Below are 13567 nucleotides of genomic sequence, written 5' to 3'. Positions count from 1 at the left end.
GACTAGGCCTAGGCTAGCACACAGAGGCAATAAGCCCTTGGAGATGAAAATTACATCAGGAGAATCAAAGATATTTTTATAATTAGGAATATGACCATGGTGTCTTCCCTCATAAAATAATAATGCTTGGATTAAAAGATGTACAGATGCTAGGCAGTGGTGGCACACACCTTTAATCCCAGCACTTGGGAGGCAGAGGCAGGCGGATTTCTGAGTTCGAGGGCAGCCTGGTCTACAGAGTGAGTTCCAGGACAACCAGGGCTACACAGAGAAACCCTGTCTTGAAAAAACCAAAACCAAAACCAACCAAACAACCTCACCCCCTACCCCTCCCAGAAAAAAAAGATGTATAGTCAAGGACCTCAACATAAAACCCGATACTCTGATCTGGACAAAGAAAAAGTAGGAAATATGCTTGAACTCATTGGCACAGGAAAATACTTTCTGAACAGTACCCTGATGGTAGACACATTAAGACCCACAGTTAATAACCACACAGTTAATACCAGGACCACATGAAATAAAGGGGCTGCAAAGGACACCATTATTTGAGTAAAGAGAAAGAAAAAAATATCTTCATCAGTTATCTATCTGACAGAGGGTTAGTATCTAGAATATGTGAACTAAAAAAACAACATCCAAAAAAAAAAAAAAAAAAAACCCAATTGAAATATGGGGTAAAAAACTAAATGGAATTCTTAAAAAACAAAACACAAATGGCTAAGAAACACATAAAGACCTGTTCACCACTAGCCATCAGACAAGCACAAATTAAAACTGAGATTCTGTCTTACTCCAGTCAGAATAAAAAGCTCATGCTGGTGAGGATGCAGGGTAAAGGGAATGCTCATCCATGGCTGGTCGGAATGCAAACTTGTACAGCCACTATGGAAATCTTTGTGGCAGTTCCTTACGAAGCTGGCAATCAATATGGCTCAATACCTAGCTATACCGCATTTGGGGATATACCCAAAGGATGCCTCATCTTACCACAAAGACACTGCTCGTCCATTTCCATTGCTTCTCTATTCATAATAGCTAGAAACTGGAAGCAGCTAAAGAAAATGTGGTACATTTCCACACTAGAATTTAGCTGTTAAGAAAAGTGAAGTCATGAACTTTGCAGGAAAACAGACAGGATTAGAATCATTCTGAGGAATGTAACCTAGAGCCAGAGGGAGAAAAATGTCTGCATATTTTGTCTCAGATGAGATGTTAGTTTATATTTTAGATATGTGTGTTTCATTTAGAAAAACTATCCAGAGAGTAGGTAGCTAGTAAGGACCAATGAGGAGGTGCTGTGGAAAGCCCTGGGCTTGTATTTTGATGCTAATTCCACTCCTCAGAGGGGCTGCAGATGAGTTGCCTTGTGAACCTTCTCCCCACCTTAACTTTTCGGCTTGAGACAATGATTGGGTAGGAGGAAGGGGGAGGAGCTGAGAGTTTGGGGAAGGAGAAAGGGATCAGGGAGAAGAGAAGCAGGAGGAGTGATGGGGATTAACAAGCTGCAGAGAGAGAAGCCCTGGTTGGAGAAAACGCATGTTACATGGGAGAATATAGATGGGAATAGAGTAGGGTAGTCTAATGGAGAGCTGCCCAGTCTAGGCTTGTAGTTTGTATTGTTACTGATTGAGCTGAGCTGAGATTTCTTTTATTGGGGAATTGGGTTGGAAACAAAGTAGCAGCAGGGAGGAATCTTCCAAGGAACAGAGTATGGTGTCCTACAGAGAGAAAGAGGATAGAGAATTAAATGGCAGCTGGTGGTAGGAGGACAGGGTGGAGGAGGAAGTACAGAGGGGTAATAACTAGCACTAAAGGCCCTTTGAAACGCTATATGGAAATCTACTACTATAGAAGTTTCTTAAAAATATAGACACGTGTAAAAGGAGTTTAAATACAGTTTCCATAATAATGGAAGAATACTACTCCATTAGAGATCATATGCTATGAAGGAAAACACCCAGTAGCAGGAACGAGTTTCATCTTTTTAGTTGTTGGCCAGTGTGATCCCATAAGATCCCTATCCCTCCCTCCCCTAATATTACAGGCTATGGACAAAACTCTGGGTAACTACTGATTACTGTAGTAGTTTGAGTGTGCTTAGCCCATGGGAGGTGTGGCCTTGTTGGAATGGGTCAGTCGTGTCATTGTGTAGGCTGGCTTTGAGGTCTCCTATTGCTTTGTCCAATCTGAAGAGATCCTCCTCTTGGCTGCCTTTGGATCAAGATGTAGAACTCTCTGCTTCTCCTGTACCATGTCTGCCTGCACACTGCCGCGATGATAATGGACTGAACCTCTGAAACTGTAAGCCAGCACCAATGAAATGTTGTCCTTTCTAAGAGTTGCCTTGGTCATGGTTTTTCCTCATAGCAATAGAAACAAACCCGAACTAAGATAGTTACCTTCCACAACTTGATAGTTAATATTCTATTATTAAAGATACCACATACTTTTTTGTTTTGTTTTGTTTTTCTGGATTTGGTTTTTTCGAGACAGGGTCTCTCTGTATAGCCCTGGCTGTCCTGGAACTCACTCTGTAGACCAGGCTGGCCTCGAACTTAGAAAGCCGCCTGCCTCTGCCTCTCAGAGTGCTGGGATTACAGGCGTGCGCCACCACCACCCAGCTAAGATACCACATACTTATGTCATAAAAAAGAACAATCTAGCTCAACTGGAAGTTTTGACTCTGTGGTCTAGAGTTTACAGAGCTATAAATTGCTAGATATGCTACCAAAAGAGAAAAGCAATCATCTTGCCCAGTTATAATAATGACTTGCCTGGCAAGCTATGTTCATTAGTGCAATAGTGGCATGGATGTTATAGGAGTAATCAATCACTCACTTTTTATAAATGGATGTAAGGTCAACTCCATGAGATAGAAGGCATACCTGACACTGTCAATAAAGCTAAGTACCTGAGAGTAGATGGGCCTTACGTGGAAACCTTCTACCATTACTCTGATAAATGAACATAGCAACAAAGTGACTCATGGTGACTTACTTCTACATCATATATATGTGCATTACTAATCCTTCACCAGAGAAGCTGCTGTTTGCAGTCTACTGAGCCACAACTGGACAGCATGAAGCACTGAAGAGACTTTGAAATGCTCTGCTTTAAATGGAATGTCTATATGACAACTCCCTTCCCTTAAGACTGGGATCTATGTAGAAGTGGGGCAGAAAGATCCAGAAGTGGTGGATGACTTCAAGAAAAGAGTGTTTTCTAGACACAATAGTGTAGCTGCACATAAGAAGTTACAGGGACTGTGTCAGGGACACAAAAAAACACACAAAACTGTGGCACAATAGAAGTGTAGTGTCTGTGAAGCTACTCACAATTGATAATTTTTGGGAGAGGAAAAAAATCAGTTTTACTCAATGAAATGGCAGTGGTCTATCAACCACATTCCAGAGCAGATAGGCCCATTTATTTCTTAATGTACACTTATGGCTCTAGTTTTACTCAGAACCTTCAGAACTCCTGGGCTGAAGTTCTGATGAGAGGGTGAGCCTCAGGATCACTTTGAAATTGGAATGAATGAATATTTAGGAATAAATCATTTATAACTGAAAAAACAAGCCAAGGGGTTACCAAGCATTCTCCAAACCTCCCCATTTCTAATTCCTGAAGTCACACTTCCACCAGTTACTGACACTGCACACTGTTGTCTCTCACCTTCTTTAACACAGAAATAATGTGTATTAGTTAAACTCTAATAATAGCCAGGGAATATCCTGTACATCAAATAGGCTCTATTATTATACTGAAAAAAACATGCTAAGCAAAACTATGTAAAAATGCACTGTGCAGCAAGTCACTAGTGATTCCAACCTTGAACATAGGCCTCACGTGCTCCAAGTGTGTGGCACTTGTGAAAGGCGCCTGCACATGGCTCACAGCCTCCATGAGCGCCTTAGCTGTCTTGGCCATCTGCTCCATCTCTAAGTTATACAGAAGTCGTCTCTGTTTTTCACTGGCTACATCTGAAATAACAAATATCACCATTTAAAAATAGAAAGTTCTTTAAGATGACACTTTAAAAGTAAATGCCAGTAATTAATACTAATTAATAATAGTTCTAAGATGCCAAACAGAAATGATCACATATTGTTTGAGTTCAAGTATGTGAAATTACAAAATAGCTAAACCCAGAGAAACAGAGTAGATTGGAGTTTGACGGGGTAAAGGCAGAGGGATGGGTAGTAACTACTTAACAGTGCAGGCTTTTATTTTGGAGTAACCACAAGCTTTAATCTTAGCCAGAGGTGATCTACACAACACTGTAAATAAACTAAATGCCAACAGAATTACTCATTTTTTCTTATTTATTGACTGACTGGTGGTTGTGCTTAAGGGCCCTGCTCAAGCTAGCTAAGTGCTATACCACTGGGATACATCTCCCTTTGAATTTTCACTTAAAAAGGGTGAACTGCACCTTGGGTGGGGGGTTGGAATGGAATATTCTACTAGTCAGGAGTAACCCAACCTATAAAAATAATCTCAGAGATTACAACACTCAAATGAAAGTCAAGGAAGCCAACCAAATGAGGGGCAGGAGAAGAGACAGAGGTAAACACAGTGGCCTTTGTACCACTTAGCAAAACAAAAAGCACTGACCCTGACACTCCCAGTAATTTTAGCATTTCCAGCAAATCACCACCTTTTCCCATATCTGACTTCTCACTGTCTACAACCGCGTTATACCAAAAGAGGACAGAAAAATATATATATATGGGGATGCTATAATCTAGGCAAAATGAAATAAAATCAGAAAACACTTAAGTGTAAAGGTTTAATTAATATGTTTAATGCTTTTAACTTCTGAACCATTTCTTCAGTGCCCTCTAATCAATTTAATTTCCAAATCCCTGCTGAATGAACTGCTAAATGAACAAGTTAATGTTTAAACACTCCTAACACATGTAAATTACTTAGTTTTTAATCAATCACCAATTTAACAATTCTACATGGGTTATTTTTTATTTTAAATTAAGCATAAGCAAGCAAACAAAATAAAACACCCTTAAGCACATACCTCCCTGTGTTAGCTAGAGGACAACAGGGGACCCAGTCTTAAATAAACACCTACAAAACCACACAACCACTTCTCCCTTGAACAAGTAGGCTTGATTAATCTGGTACTTACTCTGTTTAGTTGACTTTGTAGGGATTGTTAGTTCTTTTGTTTCTTTCATTGATATTTTTTTCCCAGCTATTTCATTATAAATGGCTGACAGGTACTCTTCAGGGAGATCTTTACTGTCATTGATACCACGATTCATTTTAATGTACTGTTCTTTCGTCATTTTGTTTTTAACCTAGATATGAAAAACCATTATCACTCCTAAAAATTAACATAAAAATTTCACTCATTTTAAGAACCAGAATATCTTTTTAGGAGACTTTATGTGTATTCTGAAGTCTAAATATGAAAAATATGAAGTAACTATTAAGTGTCTGCATCTGGGTAAGGGAGTAAACAGTGATTTAACCACTCAAAACATACTGCATACTATTACCATGGTAGGATTCTGGAAGCAATGTAAATTAATTCTACTTTTTTTCTCTTGAAACAGAACATACTATTCTTGAATTTTATTCCCTTATGTTTAAATTAAGCTGTTCATAGTCTGGAGTATTAACCATGTAAAGGCTGGTTGTGACTATAAAAACATGTAAATATACCCAGATTTAAAAAAAAAAACATCACTGATTTACTCTATATATGGAAGGGAACTTAAATCATAATACTGAGGTAAATTAACACCCAAAAGAATGTGGTAAAGATCATGTATTTGAACTTTGTAAACCATTAATAATGAGAAACTGGTTTTTAAGGAGTTCTTTTAAATTCACCTATATCCTTCAAAAATAATGTCATTTGTTGGGCTGGAGAGATTGCTCAGCAGTTAAGAGCTCTGACTGCTCTTCCAGAGGTCCTGAGTTCAAATCCCAGCAACCACATGGTGGCTCATGGCCATCCGTAATGAGATCTGATGTCCTCTTCCGGGGTGTCTGAAGACAGCTACAGTGTACTTACATATAATAAATAAATAAATCTTTAAAAAAATAATGTCATTTGTTTGGAACCTATATGTTTCTTAATTACAAGTCACTTGGGACAAGGACTATGAGTTTAATTTCTAATAGGATATGTGACTTCACAGAACTCACAAGCTGAGCATCAACATGGTATCTAGTCTGCTGTGGAGGCAGCTGAGAGTACGTAACTGACACCATTCGACCAGGCCCCCAAATACATCTCATGAATAAGAGCTACTGACCTGAAGACACAACATAGCATTCAAGACAACGTACCTTAAATGTATATATTCAGAACCATATATATATATATATATATATATATATATATATATATATATGGATTTTTTGGGGTTTTTTTTTTGAGAGGGTTTCTCTGTATAGCCCTGGGTGTCCTGGAACTCACTCTGTAGACCAGGCTGGCCTTGAACTCAGAAATCTGCCTGCCTCTGTCTCCCAGAGTGCTGGGATTACAGGTGTGTGCCACCACCGCCCGACTTATTTTATTATTTTTTAATGTGTGAATGCCTATACCCTAAGAGTGGGTTTGTGCATATGAGTGCAGGTACCCACGAAGGCCAGAAGAGGGCATTGAATCTCCTGGATCTGGAGTTACAGGCAGTTGAATGCTGTCTGACAGAGACTCTTGGAATCAGCTCAGTCCTCTACAAGAGCAGTGCCCTCTTAACTTCTGAGTCATTATGTCTCCAGATTTTGTTCAGAAATTAATTTTTTATTTTTTGAGGACTAATGAATAAAATGAGTAAGATTTAAAAATATACATTTTAATACATTTATAGATACATACAAAAGGACATGGTAGAGCTTTATATGATGATGTTTGTTTCTAAAACCAAATAAGCCAAATGTTTTTAAAAGGAAAAATCTTGTAATAACAAGTGTATCTAACTTCAGGTTATTATTATATGATTCAGACTTTAAAAAGGAAAATCAGATGAGCTGTTCTGACTATAATACCAAGAAACTATCAAAAGCAAATATGAACTTTTTAAAGTCTTCTTAAAATCCTATACTAAGCCAATTAACTATGGAATTTAAGATAGGTATAACTTCATATATAATGATTCCACATTATGCTGTATATTTTCCATACCAATCTTACCTTGAAAAATTCAAAACACATAAAATATATATAATTCTTAGGCAGCAAAGTTTAATCCACAGAAAACTGTCCCATTAAAACCATTTAACACATAATTTAACATATATTCAAGGCTGATAAATATCTAAAAAATCTTGTTTTTTCTTGACTAGGTCTCATTTTGTAGCCCTCCCTGAGTTATATAGGACAGGCTGGCTTTGAACTCAGGAGATTAACCTGCCTCTGCATCCTAAATGCTGGGATAGAAGATGTGTACCATCACACCCAGCTAGTAGCCAAGAAATTCTTATAAATAACTTAGAGAGACAATTTTAATGACTAATACCAAAATGTGCCTTTTAGAAGTCAAGCAAAAAGAACCCCAAACTTCAAATGCATCATTTTAAAGTAGGCATGAGAGCTGGGCAGTGGTGGCGCACGCCTGTAATCCCAGCACTTGAGAGGCAGAGGCAGGCGAATTTCTGAGTTTGAGGCCAGTCCAGTCTACAGAGTGAGTTCCAGGACAGCCAGGGTTACACAGAGAAACCCTGTCTCGAAAAACAAAAACAAAAACAAAAACAAAAGTAGGCATCAGAACTCAAGTGACAGTTCTTTAATAATCCTAAGGAACTGTAGGTGTTAGGCCTGCACTTGTTGGGACTCCATACACATCTGTAGTTGAGATGCTTGTTCAGGGTTCAGTTGGGAGGCAGTTTATGCTTAGAGAGTCTTTAAGAGAGACAAAGGAGATGAACTATACTGAGATGTGCAGCACTATCAGGGGTGTGCATGAGTCCACACAAAGGCTGACCTTAGTAACAGTGAGGGATGGTACAATTCTAATCTATGCTGACGATATAATCTCTAATACTAATCTCACTGCTATTCAAACTTAAAAAGTCTTTTAAGAAAGATAGATTATATATAGTATTTTCTATATAAAGAATATTCAGAAGACCTGAAACATCTTTTTAGGTTAAAATTTGTTTTAAGCTTTGTACAACTGTCAATCATGAGACCGACAAATACTTTATAAATACTTATAAGTCTTATTAGAATTAATACCAAATGGATACAATTTTAATTCTGGCAATTGGTTTAGCTACATAAAATTAAATTTTAGCTAGTATTTAACAGACTCAAAAGACTAATTTTTACTACTTACTGTAAAACTGATGTAGAAGAAAACATACCTGTGGACTGTGAAGGTCTGTGGTCAACATGATAATTGAGTAGGCCAAAACATAAGCAGTATCTGCACTAGCAAAAAGGGTTTGTCTGGAAAAAATAAATATATGGCACTGTAAGCATTTCATATAAACATCATTTCAAACATCATTTTTAATGTTCTCCCTCAGGATTAATGTTCTGTCATGTAGTACAATTATAGCTGAGTGTGTTACCACTTCCAAATAGTAGATAAATATAAATAAGCTGTCTTAAGGAAAGGGGTGAATTCTGACTATCATGGACATAACTGACAGTCAAAAAGTACTCGAGTCTTACTAACCCTTGGTTGCACTCTAGGTATCTTGCAGCAAATTTTTCCATTAATCGATCAATTTTCTGAGCTTCTCCTGGAAGTCGGAATCCTTCCAGAAACAGACGAAGAGCTGAAACAAAGTCTTTTCCTGAAAAGTCATGTTGGTCTACATATGCATACATGACTTCTTTATTGAATTTATCATTATCTCCCAGGAACTCACCCACCTGAGTCTAATGTAAAAACAAAGGATAGAAATTAATATTCAATGGCACGTTCTGTTTGTAACATAACCATTTACAAAGCAGAGAATACTAAGAACTACAAGTTTAGAATATATGGTTACACAAATTCCAGTCTGATGCTACAAGTTAACTGTTTTAAATACACATGTAAACTGTAGAAAGGGTTAGAATGAAATGAAACAGTGTCTTACAGAGTCTAGTCTTTCTTCTTGATGTAAGAACTGAGCTATATCTTCAGGGCTGGTTCCGAGCATACCTTGTTCTTGGAGGTACTGTATTCCTCTCTTTGGTTTCTTATTAAATCTAGATGAAGTTAATAGAGAGATTAAAAAAAAGAAAAATACTCATATTCCCTGAGAAGATTTTGCAGTACAGTAAATTACTTTCTTAATAGCACATAGAAAACAGGAACCAACATATGCATACACAAAAGTATTCCAATGAGTCTCAAATGGAAGTATCTCATTTTGCAGGCATTTTCTACAGCACGCTGAGCTTTCCAGTTCTTATCCACAGTAGTCAGCTAGAGGGTTAGTGACAATGCTGCAGAAGGGATGGTGCAAGAAAGGATGTGAGTACTGTTAGTACTTTGGTACAGCTACTTAAGCAGATCAGACTAGCACAGACAGCTTTTCTCAGTACAGTTCCTATCTCCCCCTTTCTCTCATCTGTTTCTTTATGTACCCTGCTGGATTCCCTAACCCTAACGTGTTCGGAGACTATTCTGAATGCCCTTTCCAGCATCTTCTCACAGGAGAACTCTCTTCTCTTGCTCTTAGAGCCCATTCAAATGTTATTTGTTAAAAATCATCTACTTCCTACTTTTATACTATTTTGGCGACTCATCACCAGTTTTCTAGACAACCAGGATAGTTCTCATTTTGTCCATATCCTAATCCATCTTTCAGGTCGCTAGCAAAGTCATCTTTCCAGAAATGTCACGACGCCATTTCTCTGCTATCAGTTCTAGAGGATTTGCCATCATCTCCTGGCTTCTGTGAGCACCAAGAATGTATGTGGTACATACACATACATGTACACAAAACACACTCATACACATCAAATCAATTAAATTTAAGGTTAAGAAACGGGGGCTCCACCTATGCAGTTAGGAGAAAGCTACCATCAATATTAGGTAGACTTTACAGGTACAGGGAGAGTGTACTCAGTAAACCCCTCCTATGCCCTATGACTCTTACTATGTACTGGTCCCCCAGCGTGAGCTTTGGTAAACCAGAACTTAGGATTGTCATTGGAACTTTACAAAGAAGGGATAGACATTGTTTACCCACCACCGTCAAGGCCCAAATTCTCAGAAGGTATGTTTACTTGTGTTATTATGTCATGTGGTATCAAACAACAGTAAGATGTTGACTAGTATAAAAACTTGTGCATAAAGATTAAAATAGCTAGATTTTTTTTTCCAAAATGGAAAAAACACTTTACAAGGTTATATAAATTATGAGGGTCTTAATCATTTAAAGTATGTAAAGAATGAGATATAGGAAAAGATGCTGCTTTATTTCAGCATAGCAGTGTCTATCCACAGCTGAGAAAAATGAGCCATCTACTTAAATATTGAGACTAAACTGGGGGTGGGGGGTGGCACTGTATTTATAAACTATGAACTGCTAACTCTTTCTGGAAGAGTACTTCTCACAGCAGTGTGTGTCCTTTTGTTTTTTTTTTTTTAATTTTTTTTTATTTATTGAAAAGGGAATAAAGGGAAACAAAAACACTTTATGATAAAATTAAAGAGTTACATGAAAAATATTTCAGATAAACATGTTAAAATTGACAATTTTCATGGAAAATTAAAGAGTAAAGTGGTAGACATGTAAAACATTGCTAAATTAATTGAAATGTGGGATAGAAACATTTTATGATAGAATTGAAGATTTATGTGGAAAACATTTCTGATAAAATTGTAGAAAAATGTAGAAAAACATGTTAGAATTGAAGATTATCATGGAAAATTTTATATAGATATAATAATGGTAGGTATAAAAGTATTCCTAAGTTGATTAAAAGTGGAATTATAAACATTTTCTCATAAACTTGAAGAAATATATAGAAAAAACATGTTAAAATTAAAGATTATCATGGAAATCATACAGATAAGATGATAGGCATAAAGATAATTCTAAGTTGATTGAAGGTGGAATTATAAACATTTTCAGATAACATTGAAGATTTACATGGAAAATATTTCTGGTAAAATTCAAGAAATAGACAAACACATTAAAATTAACTATTTCATGGAAAATTTTACATATAGAATGGTAGATATAAAAACTCTAAATTAATTGAAGGCAGTATTAGAAACATTTGTGATAAAATCAAAGATTGACATTGAAAACATTTTTGATAAAATAGAGGAAGTATGTAGAAAGACATTAAAATTGAAGATTATCATGAAAAATGATGCAGATAAAATGGTAGACAAAAAATTACTAAAGTAATTAAAAGGGGAATTATAAACATTTTATGATAAAACTGAAGATATACATGAGAAATATTTCGTTAGTCTATGTCTTTTTATTGGGGACTTGAGTCCATTGTTGTTGAGATATTAGGGAATAGTGATTGTTGCTTCTTGTTATTTTTGATACTATTTTTATGTTTGTGTGATTATCTTCTTTTGGGTTTGTTGGAAGATTACTTTCTTGCTTTTTCTAGGGTGTAGTTTCCCTCTTTGTGCTGGTATTTTTCATCAATTATCCTTTGTAGGGCTGGATTTGTGGACCGATATTGTGTGGATTTGGTTTTATCATGGAATATCTTGGTTTCTCCATCTATGATGATTGAGAGTTTTGCTGGGTATAGTAGCCTGGGCTGGCATTTGTGTTCTCTTAGGGTCTGTATGAGGCCTGCCCAGGATCTTCTAGCTTTCATGGTCTCTGGTGAGAAGTCTGGTGTGATTCTGATAGGTGTGTGCCTTTATAAGTTACTTGCCCTTTTTCCCTTACTGCTTTTAATATTCTTTCTTTGTTCAGTGAATTTGGTATTTTGATTATTATGTGCCGGGAGGACTTTCTGTTCTGGTCCAGTCTGTTTGGAGTTCTGAAGGCTTCTTGTATGTTCATGGGCATCTCTTTCTCACTTCTACAATTTTGTTGAAGATATTTACTGGGCCTTTAAGGTGTTAATCCTTGCTCTCGTCTATACCTATAATCCTAAGGCTTGGTCTTCTCATTGTGTCCTGGAGTTCCTGGATGTTTTGAGTTACCAGCTTTATGCATTGTGCATTTTCTTTGACTGTTGAGTCAATGTTTTCTATGGTATCTTCAGCATCTGAGGTTTTTTCTTCTATCTCTTGTATTCTGTTGTTGATGCGTGCATCTATGACTCCAGAATTCTTTCTAAGGTTTTCTATCTCTAGAGATGTCACACTTTGTGATTTCTTTATTGTTCTACTCCCACTTTTAGATCCTGGATGGTTTTGTTCAGTTCCAGTGTGTGTCCTTTTGTATCTTTTTGTTTGTTTGTTTGTTTTGGCTTTTAGAGATAAGGTTTCTCTTTGTAGCCCTGGCTGACCTGGAACTCACTCTATAGACCAGGCTGGCCTTGAACTCAGAAATCTGCCGGCCTCTGCCTCCCAAGTGTTGGGATTAAAGGCATGCGCCACCACTGCCCGGCATCCTTTTATATCTTAACAACCCATGTTCCATGGCTAAAGGGGTTTCCAAAAAGCCTGCGGTCAAACTCACAGGTTTTGGAAATTATTCAAGATATTCAAGTGGTATCCCCGGGACAAGACTATTAAAAAAAAAAAAAAGACCATTAAAAAAAAAGATCCAATGGTATTACACATCTCTTTTAGACGTCAATTAGATGCTGATGTCTTGTTGTGTTTTCACTCAGGTTTCGCCCATGCTGTCCACCTCTACTGGACATTACAGCTGGTACCTAGGCAGAGGCATCTGCTACTACTAAGGCACTACTAGTAACAGTTACCTGAACAATTTACTTCTTATCCAAAGCTTCTACCTGTTTAGCTGTTTCGCAGGAGTCTGATGCAACAAACAACTGACTACATAGTTTCAATTTTATCTATCAAAAGATACTTCTATCAATCTAAATACAGAGAAGACCATTTCTCTGGCTTTATCATTCATTCTCCAGGGTTCTTCTGAAGAAAAAGTTCTGAGACAATCCAGCCAACTAAACAATCATGTTTCACCTTACAAAATAGGTTAATTAATCATGATAATAAAGAATTTTCCTCACCGACTTTGTTCATATTCCCCATGAGGCTATGATGGAAGAGACCTAATGGCCAACTTGTGTTTCAGCCTTTCAAGTGCTGGGTTTATCCACCAGGCCTAGCTTTTTAAAAATAAATCTTTCTCTTCTTTTTTTTTCTTTGTCTTCTTTTCCTTTGCTAGCTATATCATCTATCTAATCTATCTTCTAGTGGATTCTAGGGAAGTGAGCTCAAGTGTTCATGCATGCAATCTAATGACCTAACACTAAACCAAAGAGCTAACTGTAGGACTGCAAACTCTGAAACTCCACAGAAGCCATCTAGGAAAGGCTATGGCAAGTGAGTGAGTTTCCTGGAGAAGGCCCACTGTTTTGCATGCCTGCGACAGGTGTCCTCTGGAGAGAGACAGCCCAAGAGGATTCTCTTCTCAGGGTTGCTTCTCAGAGCAGATGTGCCTCTCCTGCCACTATTACATAGCCTAATGA

General features: G+C 37.2%; 1 protein-coding gene across 1 annotated transcript in view; it reads right to left on the bottom strand.

The window, feature by feature from the left end:
* The window catches only part of Arfgef1 (ADP ribosylation factor guanine nucleotide exchange factor 1), a 93163-nt gene that overhangs the window by 36235 nt on the left and 43361 nt on the right, over positions 1–13567 (bottom strand). Inside the window, exons 15-19 of the mRNA XM_052175959.1 lie at positions 9067–9178; positions 8658–8863; positions 8341–8425; positions 5150–5321; positions 3835–3986 (exon numbers count right to left, since the gene is read on the bottom strand). Coding sequence (XP_052031919.1) covers positions 3835–3986; positions 5150–5321; positions 8341–8425; positions 8658–8863; positions 9067–9178 — 727 coding nt within the window. The remainder of the gene's footprint in view (positions 1–3834; positions 3987–5149; positions 5322–8340; positions 8426–8657; positions 8864–9066; positions 9179–13567) is intronic.

Source organism: Apodemus sylvaticus, chromosome 3, assembly GCF_947179515.1.
Source record: "Apodemus sylvaticus chromosome 3, mApoSyl1.1, whole genome shotgun sequence".
Classification (NCBI taxonomy): Eukaryota; Metazoa; Chordata; class Mammalia; order Rodentia; family Muridae; genus Apodemus; species Apodemus sylvaticus.
This window is presented reverse-complemented; position numbering and strand designations above follow the sequence as displayed.